Here is a 13653-nt window from a genome sequence, read left to right on the forward strand (position 1 = left end):
TCGACCCTCTACAACTAGTTTGTTTTATTGGACTTCTCAGATCATAACATTCCAGCTCCCATGAATTCATCCTTGACCTCAAGGATCAACAATCAAACCCCGGAAACTTTGTCTTAAGGAACTGGTAGTCCTCCCAAGTTGCATCTTCCGGAGGAAGATTAGACCATTGCACCAGTACCTTCACAACTGCAACATTATTTCTTTTAACCTGCTGTCTCTTTTAAATTGAGCAGCTGAGAAGTCCAACAAAACAAACTAGTTGTAGAGGGTCGAAGTCGAGTAAAGTAAGGGAGGATAATTTCGTTTCTTTTAAATTCAGCAGCTGAGATTGAAATCAGTATGAATGTTCTGTTTCTCTTCTTTTGTATTGTACTGATATTTTGGCATAGCTGGTTTCAGTTGTGTTCTACGACTTGATTGATATCGTCTCGAGATGAAAAGAAAAGCTTTAGCTTTAGCTGATTCTGGAATCATGCTAGTTTCCGGGAACGAAGAGGTCTCTATCTGATTTCTTATTTGCTATTGAAAATTGGTCTAACTGTGTAATACTTGCTTTGTTTTTTAATATTACTCTATTTCATCATGTATTTTGTAGTGAACCTGAATTCTCAACTGAAATACTAAAGTATTATATAATTACTAATATCCAAATTACAACGGCAACAGTTCAACTATTGAATTACAATGCAAAATACTGAAATAACAAGTAACTAAAGATAGAGATAAGAATGGGGATGAGAACCTTAGACTCTAGAAAGAAACGAGAGGATCTGACAATTTGTTTCACAATATGCATAAACCCTTCTTTCCAACTCATTTGCCCTTTTAACCAAATGCTAATTTGGCTGGGATCCCAAATAACACTCCAACATTTTACTCGGCCCAATAATCCCAACTAAATTAGTCTCCACCAATTCTAGTCCATAGGCCCTTACATATCCCACTCGGTTCACAACATATTTGCAGCCTGGAGTTGTTGCCCAGCAGTCTAGTAACTATTTGCCTATTCTTCCTAGTAAGAAGAGGTGGTACTCTATGATCTATCCTCATGCACCTATCCGTCCTGAACGGTCTTTTTCAAATGGAAATGAATCCAAGACAAAAGATGTTGTTCCTGTTGAAGATGCAAGTCAAATTGATCTATTACATAAGACATCTGGTTCACTAGACAGCAAGCCACCTATTAGTTCTACTTCTGTTATTGGTTCTAATGGTGATAAAGGAAAGAAAGTTGTTGGAGCTATTGAGCAGAAATTTAATTTTCCCATCTCATTAACACGTCCTTCCCTACAACACAAGTCTGCAAATGTGCTTCGTCATAGTCTTGGTAGTACTTTACGAGGGTTTGACTCCTCATTACTGAAGTCATTGGCTAAAGTAGACTCCAACAGTGTTGATCCAAATTCGAGTTTGCTGAAAAGTCTGGCATTGAATAGGAACAAGAATTCCCCTACTTGTAAAACTGTTGCTGGAGTTCTTGCTCGGCAGTCTAGTAACTCTTCATGTTTTCTTCCTATTAAGAAGAGGGTGTCCTCTATGTTCTATCTCCGTGCACCTATCCATCCTGAATGCTCTTTTTCTAATGAAAATGGATGCAAGACCAATGCGCCTATCCATCCTAATACTAGTTCCGGTCCTTCAAGAAATGTTGGCGATCCATTGAAACAATCATTATCTGGTCAGGAAGCTATAGGTACGACAAAAGTTTCTGTCGCGGAGGAAGCTATTGCCAAACAAGGGAAGCAAATTGTTGGAGCTAGTGAGCAGGAATTTAATTTTCCCATCTCATCAATACATCCTGCCCTACGACACAAGTCTGGGGATGTGCTTTGTCTTAGTCTTAGTAGTACTTTACGAGGATTTAACTCACTGGCTAAAGGAGACTCCAACAGTTTTGGTCCAAATTCAAGTTTGCTGAAAAATAGGAGAAACATGAATTCCCCTACTTGTAAAACTGTTTAGTCAGAACTTGTTGTGGAAACCTTGGTACAAGCTAATGCTGGAACTGCGGTTCGTCCAGCTGGAACATTTGAGGCTAATGTTGTAAAAACTGAGGTTGTGAGGCAGAATCTGCAGTCTATTGAGTTGTCGACTAAGGAATTACTTGAGCAAAAACCAATGAAATGTGAACCAATGCCTTTGGCCCCTCAACAGGGATGCAGTTCATATTTGTCTGTGAGTGGTGGGGACTTGTCTACTCCATCTGAATACTCTGATATTGCTACTAAAAATGCAAACTTTGACCTCAAAGAACTAAATGTATCCAGTGATAAAGTGGAGGCATCTATTTCCACGAGAATCTATGGTTATGGTCCTAAATTTGTGCGAGATAGGTTTCAGGACTGTTCATTTGGTAGCTCAAGGGGGAACTTCATGCGTGGAAGAGGGAAGGGCTGGGGCCAGTTTCACAGATTACGTAGGGATTGGTATTCTGGGTGTGATTTTGAAAGCTATGGAGGTATAGCTGATTATCGCTTTAGACATAATCGTACAGCTGCTGTTTGGGAATCTGCAAATGAACGTAATGACTATGATAGTAGACTAGATGGTGGTGCCTTTGCTAGTAATAGGAGGAGGAATCCATTAAATGACGCCTTGCATTCATTTCGGAATCCACCTGCACGTCGACTGTCCCCAAATGGAAGAGAAGATGCTGCCATGATGGGCATTCAAATGCTTCATAGCGCTCCCAGGAATATCAGCCCAAGCAGATGCACTGGTGAAGATGGCTGTGTGTGTGCTGGTCTTCGGCATAGTGAGAAGTTTAATAGAGACTTTCCAGATGATACTAGTAATCCTGTATATAGTCACCAACAGTCTATGTACGATGGACCTGATCGACATTTCTTTCAGGGTACGTAAAACAAAGTCTACTGCGTGCAGAGAAGTGGTTTCCCTCAAATCTGGTTTAAATTTCCTGTTAGATCCCGTACTTGGTCCCTTCCTCCGAGGAGATTGACGGAAGGATTGAATGGTCATCAAGATTAATCTCAGCACAGGTTTCCTGTTATGTACTGGAATGATAGAATGAGGTCTTCTTCACGAACTTCTTTTACTGAAGAAGCAATAGCTCCTCAAAGGCATGACTCTCCATCTTCTACTGCTCGTCGTCTGAATGATATGAGGAATGTGGATGTTGTACAGGAGCATGTGCATACGAGGTCTCTTTCTAGCAGAGGAAGTCCACCTGATCAGGTATTTACTAGAACTAATAGGCCGAAAGTTGAGATTTTAGATCATCAGGAGAGGGCTGATGGTGATGTGTACTTTGATGGGCAAATACACACTGGTAGATTTCCTGAGCTTCACAGTGGTGAAAGTAGTGAAGAAAGAAGGAAGTATGGCGAGAAGCAAGGAGGACCTAGGCAAATGAGAAATGTCGAAGAGAAAGAAGGTGGTAATCTTAGACCGAATAAACAACTTTGGCATGAAGAAGAATTTGATGCTCCAGATTGAAGAAAAGAAGATTTTGACTTGATATCTGACTGTTCCTTGCAGACAGAGAAGGGTAACAGCAGCATGCTCTTGTATTATAGAACTGAGGCAGATTTCTGAATCCATCTAGATGAATGATAATTGTGGAAGAGAGAACGCGACTTAGACACAGAATATCTCCTAATTGAAAGCACTTTTTGGCTTAATAGCTCATCAAACCTTCAATCTATGGGAAACTATGCATTTATACATGTTTTTGCTTCAATCTTGTTGCTAACAGGCTGTCCAAGGAACGCGCTTCTTAATATTGCTGCCTGTAATTTGTCTTTCTTGGAGAAGAAAAGAACTAGTTTTAAGACACTCTACAGTGCTGGCTTGAAAATAACTTCCTTGGCATGAATAGTAGTAGTTAAGTTTCTAATGTGCATGCTGGCTTTGTGTATTGTTTTTAAGGAGCAGAGAGACTAGTAATGGTAAAATATTTGTAAAATCTCCAACAAAGAACACCCTTTATCATAGGGTGCATCTACTCCGGAAGATGGTAAGTTCAAGTCAACTAGAAAGAATAAAAATGAAAATCCAAAAAGGGGTAAATCAAAAAAAAACATATTTCTTGTTTCAAGAGTTCAATAATTACTTTATATCTATTCTAATGATATTTATTCATATGCCCTATATTATTAAGCATATTTTTCATAAATTATCTTAATGTGCCTTAATATAAATAAAGGACAAATTAGTAAAAATTGATCATCTGATTTAATTAATACTATATGTCCATCTAGTATGGACTGAGGGAGTAGTAGTGATATACTATCAAGGGATATTATTAATTTATATTTAAAAATATGTCATACTTCTTTCCTTGCCTTTATGCACGAATACAAGTTAACCAAACTACTTTCATATGTTTGTCCACCTTAAATCGAAAATTATGAAAGAAACGACTAGAATCACCTTAGATTGAAAATTATGAAAGAGACGACTAGAATGCTAGTAGGTTGTTGAGTATGGTGTATCTTATCTTGTCATACTCTAGTGATAGTAATACTAATACTGTTGTAGTTTCTTTTATTTGATTTGTGGTTTCTTGTACTTAAACTATTATCCTATTTTATTGTAGTTACTATTCCTAAGAATGTTTTGTCATGTTTTTAGTATTTTACTATGACTTATTCCTTTTTCTTGAACCGTTATATTATGCATATTCTAAAGTTGAGTCTACCGCAAAGTCTTTCTACCTTGGAAGGCAGGGTACCGTCTGCATACACACTATCCTACTTATAAACCTGTCATATTACCCCACGCGATTAGTGTTGTCAAGTTGTTATTGCTAGCAGTCCATTTAAGTGTTCATCAGTCTGAAGTTGTAGAGAACTCAAGAGACGAATTCTAAGCTTCCCTAACTCTCCAATGGTCTCTCTGCTCCATTCCAAGTTATGTTAAGGGTGACTAGAAGCTGCATTTTAAGGCCTTATAAGCAATACACAAAGCCAGCATGCCACATTAGCAACATAAACTACCAGTATTCATGCCAAGCATAGTAGAGCAACTTAAACTAGTTCTTTACTCCTTCTGGAACAACAAAGTACAGGCAGCAATGGTAAGAAGCGCGCTCCTTGAACAGCCTACTAGCAACAAGAATGAAGCAAAAAACATGTATAAATGCGTACTTTCCCATAGATTCAAGGTTAGATCATCTATTAAGTCAAAAACTGTTTTTCGATAAGGAGATACCCCACTGTGTCTAGAGTCACGTTCTTTCTCTTCTACAATTATCATTCATCTAGATGCTTTCAGAAATCTCTCTTCTTCTATAATACAAGAGCATGTTACTGTTACCATCTTCTGTAAAACAGTGTTTCCCATGGCAACTGCTAATAGTACAGGTTCAGTGAGCTATCAAGTCAAAATCTTCTTTTCTTCAATCTGGAGACATCAAATTGGTCTTCATGCCAAAGTTGTTTACTCTGTCTAAAATTACCACCATCTTGCTCTTCAGCATTTCTTATTTGCCTATGTCCTCCTTGCCTCTCGCCATACTTCCTTCTTTTGTCAGTACTTTCACCACTGTGAAGCTCAGGAAACCTACCAGTGTGTATCGGCCCATCTAAGTACGCATCACCATCAGCCCTCTCCCGATGATCTAAAATCTCAACTCTCCTACTGGTACTAGTAAATACCTGATCAGGTGAACTTCTTCTGTTAGAAAGAGACCTGGGATGCCTGTGCTCCTGTACAGCATCCACATCCCTCATATCATTCAGACGACGAGCAGTGTAAGATGGTGAGTCACGCCTTTGAGGAGCTATTGCTTCATTAGTAAAAGAAGTTTGTGGAGAAGACCTCATTCTATCTTCCCTCATAACCGGAGACCTGTGCTGAGATGAATCTTGATGACCATTCAATCCTTCCGTCAATCTCCTCCGAGGAGACGACCAAGTACAGGATCTAACAGGAGATTTAGACTGAGTTCGAGGGAAATCTCTTCTCTGTATCGCGGTAAACCTTGTATTACCTTGAACGAAATGAGCATCAGGTCTATCATACATAGATTGCTGGTGTTTATAAACAGGATCACTAATATCTGCTGGAAAGTTTCTGTCAAACTTCTCACTATGCCAAGGACCAACATACTCAGAGCCATCTTCACCAGTGCATCTGCTTGGGCTGATATTCCTGGGAGCTCTACGAAGCATTTGAATGCCCATTGCGGCAGCATCATCTCTTCCATTGGGGGACAGTCGACGTGCAGGTGGATGTCGAAATGAAGGCAAGTCATCATTTAATGGCTTCCTCCTCCTATTACTACCAAAGGCAGCACCATCTAGTCTACTATCATAGGCATTACGTTCATTTTCATATTCCCCAACAGCAGCTGTACGTTTATGTCTAAAACGATAATCAGCTACACCTCCATAGCTTTCAAAATCACGCCCAGAATCCCTATCTCTACATGATCTGTGAAATTGGTCCGAGCCCCTCCCTCTTCCACGCATGAATTTCCCCCTTGAGCTACCAAATGAACGGTCTGGAGACCTATCTTGCACAAATTTAGAACCATGACCATAGATTTCATCCCTGGAAAAAGCGCAGTAAGAAACAGTCAAGACTTGAGCAGCATTATAAAAAAATTATAAATCAAACAGAGCAATAAAGAGAAGAATCACCTATTCTTTCGTAGATGGAATTTCTCCTCCTCCGCATAAGAATACCTCTCTCTTCCACTTCTTGAAGACAACGACCTGCCCGTTACAGGTCTGAAATCACTAGAAGATGTCACATCGGATGCACGGGGTAAACTGATGATCCGGCTCTTGCTTCCAAAATTTGACAAATCTTTACTGCAGGTAGTATTAACAGGTGTTTCAGCATTTTGCAAAGATGAAAGGGCTGTTGCTGACATATCAGATCTTCCAATATACTCATTATTAGCCTCAAAAACATTCCTGACAGCTCCTCTGCTCCCAGCAGATGGTCTGACACATAAGACATCCTTTTCACATCCCTCCTGCACATCTGCTATTCCTGATTGATCAACTGATCCTTGGTAAATAGCACTAACAGGCCTCTGCTCATCATCTCTGGTTGTTTCATCTTTATCTAATAATGGACCTCCCAGATTAATGTCTTTATGATCATTTTTATTTTTTCCTGAATCCATCCCCTCAGCAATTGGGTTTTCTACAATCGACTGCATCATTGGTTCTCGGACCTCGCCATCTTCATATTCCTCATCCTCTCTGACACACCCCACACTCTCAGTGTCAACATGACCCGCAAAAGCCTGATGCCCATCAGATTCATAATCAGAACCATAACATTCTTCTTCTGTACAAGCTGATATACTTATCTTTTCCCCATCATTTGCCGATCCCTCACCACTTGCAACCAAATTATGTGTGTCTTGTGTCTTTTTGTATACCGTGTGATCTTCAATATTCATGCTCCCAGAAACAGATGCCTCCACCTTAACACTGCATACATTTAGTTCTTTGAGGTCAAAGTCTGCATTTTGAGCAGCAATATCATCATTTGCCTGATCTAGAGCATTTTTACTCCTAATAGGTTCATTAGTATGAACAGAGTACTCAGATGGAGTAGACAAGTCCCCACCACTCACAGACAAATCTGAACAAGTAGACAATCTAGAAGTGCATCCCTGTTGAGGGGTCAAAGGCATTGGCAGTGTAGAAGAAGAAGAAGAACACTCCTGAAGCTGTCCAACTGATTGGGGCGCAATCACATCTGATGTAATGGATATTTCTTGGAGTGGTTCACATTTCATTGGTTTTTGCTCAAGTAATTCCGGAGGGCCCTTAGTTGATAACTCAATAGACTGCAGATTCTTCCTCACAACCTCAATTTTTACAACATTAGCCTCGAATGTTCCAGCTGTACGAACCGCAGTTCCAGCATTAGCTTGTACTAAGGCTTCTACAAAAGGTTCTGACTTAACAGTTTTACAAGTAGGGGGATTCATGTTTCTATCCAATGCTAGATTTTTCAGCAAACTTGAGTTTGGACTAACCCTGCTGGAGTCTACTTTATACAATGACTGCAGTGCTGAGGAATCAAACCCTCGTAAAGTACTACCAAGACTAAGACGAAGCACATCTGCAGACTTGTGTCGTAGGCTAGGATGTATTGATGAAATAGGAAAATTAAATTCCTGCTCACTAGCTCCAACAACTTGCTTCCCATCACCATCAGAACCAATAACAGAAGCAGAACTAATAGGCGGCTTTCTGTCTAGTGAACTAGATGTCTTACCTAACAGATCGATTTGACTTGTATCATGAACAGGAACAACATCACCAGAACCCTCCCATGAATCTATGGGAGTATTCAGATCCCAGTTAGATCTATCAGTGTGTGCAGTATCATCAGCATCCTTGGTATTCAATCCATTCTTGCAACTTCCTTCCTTGGAAATGTCTTTCCTTTTATTCAAGGAAAGAGAAAGCATTGAAGGATTTACAGTTCCACTCATCAGACAACTCTCCTTAGTATCTGGATCAACCAAAGAAGAAACATGAGGTTTCTTTGGGCCAAATGACAGTTCAACGTGCCCTGAATGGGCAGGAAGTTCAAGTTTACTGTGGCTTTCCCCTTGTTTGACAGTGACTTCTTTCTTGACAGAAACTTTTGTAGTACCTATAGCTTCCTGGCCAGCTAATTTTACGGCCAATGCTGGTTTCACTAGATCGTCGACATTTCTTGAAGGACCAGAACTAGTATAAGGATTTGTTTCCGTGGAAACAGATAAAAATGGTAGCATAGTAGGCTGAGAGTCAACTTTCACACCCAAAGGCCTTTCTTCTTTTACCTCTAGAAGAGACTTATTGGGAGCATCAGATTTACCTGTACTATCACAAGAATTCAAGGTTGATCTTTGTCCCAAGCCAGAATCTTTGGTCTTGGATTTATTTTCATTAGAAAAAGAACGTTCAGGATGGATAGGTGCACGAGGATAGAGCAAAGAGTACCACCTCTTCTTATAAGGAAGAAGACACGAAGAGTTATTAGACTGCCGGGCAAGAACTCCAGGCTGCAAATACATGATAAAATAGAGTAATATTAAAAAACAAAGGAACAGTTAGACATATTGTCAGCACCAAATAAGAAATCAGATTGAGACCTCTTCGTTCCCGGAAACTGGCACAACTCCAGAATCAGCTAAAGCTAAAGCTTTTTTTTTCATCTCGAGACGAAAGCAATCAAGTACAAATCGAGTAGTAAAACACAACTCAAACACTAAATCACACTCCACTAGTAGCACCCTGCAACCAGATATTTCAAAATATCAATACAACACAAAAGAAGAGAAAAAGAACATTCTTACTCGCAAAAATAAAAAACATAAAAGAATCAAAACAAATATTATATCTAACAATGCAATACAATACAAAGGGTAACAACCCTCCAAAAACAACAAATCAAACAAACTAATTTACTATTAACAACTAATTGGTTCCGAATCCCATATCACTTGATCTAAATTACTGGAAAATCAGCACAAATCATCAGAATTCTGCAAAATAGACGGAAAAATCCTACCATTACCAGTAAATTCAACTAGCTTTGGATTGAGGCATAGTTGATTGATTGATTGAACATATATAGGTGTTGGTTGATAAAAACTTAAGGCGATTTTCCAGCTCTACACAAAACCCATCAACAAACACGATATAAAGACAGTCAAATAGTCCAAAAACTAATCAATTTCCATAAAACCCCATATCGATAAAAACCTCCATAGATAACAACAAAACCAATTTTATCACTTATCAAATCCTATTTCAGGTAAAAAAAAAAAACACAAAAATTCAACAATAAAAAACAAACCTTTACCTGAAAAAACAAAAAAAAAAGGAACAATTACAGCAAACAGATATATATATATATATGTAGGAAGCAAATGAAAACCTTTTTTTTTTGTTCTTAAACAGCAAAAAGTGTATTGAATGAGGAAAAATTGAGTGAAAAAAACAGAGATAAAAAAAGGGGGAGAAAGACTTTACTTGCTGAATTTTCTTTGATGTTTCTTTATAGTATATAGTATAATGTGAGATAATTCTTATTCTTATTTACATATATATAAATCTTAGTTAGGGTTTGTGGATTTTTCAATAATTGCAAACTTATCTTATTTATGCCCTTTATTTCTCCACCATCTCAATTTCTTTTCCCTTTTTTTTATTAATGGCAATTTTTACTTCCTTTTTTCTTAGTAATTTTTTTTTTTTTAGTTGAAAGATCCTTTTTCTCAAGAAAAAATTGCATGTTCATACCATATGTACTAATTATGCTTATACTTTCAAATAATTATACGGAAATAATTATATGTATTTTTATTAATTAAGAATTTCATATCATATTTAAAGTTAAATACATTAAGATACTTAATTCTTTTAATTAATTTAATGATTTATTCATTCAATTCTCTCCATAATTTATGCATTCACTAAAAATCAATTCACATTCTCTTCTATATTTTCTCTCCCACATTTTATTCAGCATTCTCCCTCCTCCTTCTCCCTCACCTTTATTATTGCATTTTCAGTACCAACAAAGAGATTTATATTATTTTTGCTCTCTCTTTTCACTAATTTGTTACATAAATTTGTTTATATACGCATATATATGATTATTGATAGTATATTTTGAAGATCAATTTAATCAGATCGATGAATACTATAGAAGCATCAAAAGGCACGAGCCTTTTAGATTCTTCACCGCCTTTGAAGGATTACCCTTGTTGATCATTTTTAGTCCTACTTCGAAGATTATTATTATTACTATAAAACAACACTAAAATTGCACTATTGATTATTTTGTACAGTGGATTGATTATGATTTTTTATGTCGCTGATGACGAGACAAAGAAGGATATTCTAAAGTTTGCATAAAGATAAAAATTATGAATATTTTTTGTCAAAAAATATTGTTTGTTAAAATAATAAGTGGAGATTTACGCTTTTATCTGACACATTATTGATGTATTCGGTACATTTTTTAGTTAATATTATATGTATCTCATTTTTATTAATGTATTTGATTAAGTGTATATGTATTTGATAAAATATATGCGTGCATCTGAATAAGAGCTCATGACTATAATAAAGTATACATGTGTTCTGAGTTAAGACATAATGTATCTAGTTTTATCAATGTATATGACTAATTGAACATGTATATGATGAAATATATACTTATATCTAAGACCTCATTTGTTTGTACTTAATGGAGGTCTGAATTTGAATAGTTCAGACATTAGGACATTAAGTGCATTTGTTTTTTTTACTAAAAAAATCTCTTAATGGGTGTGAATGAATCAGATCTCTTATTCTCATTCAGACCTTTTTAAAGACACTTTTATTTTTTGAAAAAAATTGAGCTCCATATATTTTTTCTTAAAAAAAACAAGTCTCTCTTATTCTCCAGCTTTATTAATTATCGAAATTATTTTCCTTATGCTTTTCATTTTTGTTCTTGCGGCTTGTTTATCAAGAATTGATAAAATTAACTGTAAAATTTTTATTTGACTAAAGTGCAAAACAACTTCATAAATATGTGTTTTTTGAAATTAAAAAAAAAAAAGACTATATTGTTTTCTAACAATTACTTTTATTATTATAATTTATATATATAGTTCATGTAGTTCCATGTTATTTTTATCAAAGTTAAAATATTAATTTATAATTTAAATATCTTAACGTTTATCAAAGACTGGCGTTATTTTCTTATATTCAGATGTTTAATAACAAACAATCTTTGAACATTCAATGTTCAGATCTAGAGACAGGATCTTAATCATTCAGTTGTGCATTCAGATTCAGACGTCTTAATCTTAATGAAAACAAATGAGGTCTAAGCAAGAGTTCATGTATATGACTTTACATGTTGCTAGCATGTATCTGACACATTATTTATTTTTTATCACTGTATCTTACTATGTTTATCTGATAAAGTGTACAGGTTTTCAAGTTAAGAATCTAAACATTGGTGAATCAGCAAAAAAAGACGGATGTTGATTGTTTTGTTTATTTTTTAGGAGTTGTGATATGTCAAATCCTCTAAAATTGTTATAAGCGTGATTTTCTCCTTAATTATTGACTTTCAATTATATCTTTTAATTATACACGCTCCTTAGTCAATACAAATACATATATTTTATTATATTCTAAAATTAAAATGCTTCTAAACATCGAAACATATAGTAAAACCTCAATGAGTTTTTTATATATAAAAAACATGGACACTAATAAGTATTTTACAAAATTTCCTCTCTTTGAACATGAGAAAATTTATATAAGTCTATCACCAAAGTCATATTTTAATATTTTTATCTTCTATCAGTGTACATAGTTGTCTATCTAAAATTTTCAATTATCATTAGCGACGCAACATTCAATTTCTATTTGAGAACACATATACATATGTACAATAGATCAAACATACATACATATATAAATTATAATTATAATCTAATAATATATCCAAATGCTTTTCCACTAGAATAAGATATTATATGCGCAAATATACAAATGCATTCTGCTAAGTTTTGAAATCAAACTACTTCTACCTTTTGAAACATAGTAAAATAAATTTATAAAATTTTCAATTTTTAAAATATGAGAGATGCTCTTAAGAGAAAATTTCAGAATTGGCAAAGATAATAGACATAATAAGACTCTATAGCTATAGTTTGAATAATTGTGCTTTATGGCTATACTTTTGTTTGCCATGGAGGTTGCGATTTGTATATTTTGCTTATCCGTTTGTATATTTTGCTTGCGAATATACAAACATGGTAAATATATATAAATTTTGTATTTATACATTTAGAAATTTTTCAGAACTCCGTTTGTATATTTCGTTTGTCAATATACAAACATGGTGATTTATTATGATTTTTTTTATAAATCGTGTACAAATAGTTAGGGTAAGCATATATAAATTTTGGATTTATACAATGAGGAACCGAATTATATAAAATATGAGTTTATACCATCAGGAACCGAATTATACAAATCCTGAATTTATATAATTAAGAAATCGAATAGCAAAATTTCGCGAAACTGTAATCACAAATTAAAAATAATCGAAACTATAATTATATTACATAATATACTCTAGATATTTGTCATTTTGCGTAATTTTTACTTCTTTTTTAAATAATATAACCTTAAAAGACCAAAATCACATTTGAAGATTCTAGTGGGCCCAGTCTGGTTGGATCAGCTAAGTAGTCAATGAACTTTTTCAACTTTTTTTTGGTGGGCTTATGCCCATGCTTATTTATTCTTTTTTGTCAACTTTTTTTTTGTTGTTATTTTGTTTGGTGCGTTTATGTTTATCATGCTTATATATTTTTTATCTTATAAATGTTGAACGTATCTTTTACAGATTGTTGATTCAGTAAATTTGTCGAAATCAAGTTTGAAAATAAAATATAGTAATTAAAAAATCATGCTAAAAAATAAATGAAAAGACAACAACAGAAATAACAAATGATATGATAATTGAAACAAAGGAAACAATATATATTGATAAAATAAAATTAAAAAGATAGTAAAAGAATAAAATCATATACTCTCTTTGTCCCAATGTGTTATAGAACTTATTTTTTTTAGTCTATCTCAAAATAAGCATCACATTTCTATCCTTGAAAACAACTTAATGTATTGGATTTTAAGCATTTTAATCTTATTT

At 35.1% G+C, this 13653-nt stretch overlaps 1 protein-coding gene and 1 pseudogene across 3 annotated transcripts in view; one reads left to right on the forward strand and one right to left on the reverse strand.

Moving 5' to 3' along the window:
* Positions 1–3473, forward strand: part of LOC125857002 (uncharacterized) — a 68409-nt pseudogene extending 64936 nt beyond the window's left edge.
* LOC125857000 (uncharacterized) overlaps positions 1–10040 on the reverse strand; it is a 154197-nt gene extending 144157 nt beyond the window's left edge. Inside the window, exons 1-4 of one of the 3 annotated variants that reach the window (XM_049536664.1) lie at positions 9960–10040; positions 9077–9218; positions 6606–8986; positions 5812–6516 (exon numbers count right to left, since the gene is read on the reverse strand). In XM_049536664.1, the coding sequence (XP_049392621.1) occupies positions 5812–6516; positions 6606–8986; positions 9077–9139 (3149 nt within the window). In that variant the 5' untranslated portion in view covers positions 9140–9218; positions 9960–10040. Of the gene's footprint in view, positions 1–4962; positions 6517–6605; positions 8987–9076; positions 9219–9959 lie in introns of those variants that run through there. The other 2 variants (XM_049536663.1, XM_049536660.1) reach the window with 2 other exon arrangements.
* Positions 10041–13653: the final 3613 nt, after the last annotated feature.

Source organism: Solanum stenotomum, chromosome 2, assembly GCF_019186545.1.
Source record: "Solanum stenotomum isolate F172 chromosome 2, ASM1918654v1, whole genome shotgun sequence".
Lineage (NCBI taxonomy): Eukaryota > Viridiplantae > Streptophyta > Magnoliopsida > Solanales > Solanaceae > Solanum > Solanum stenotomum.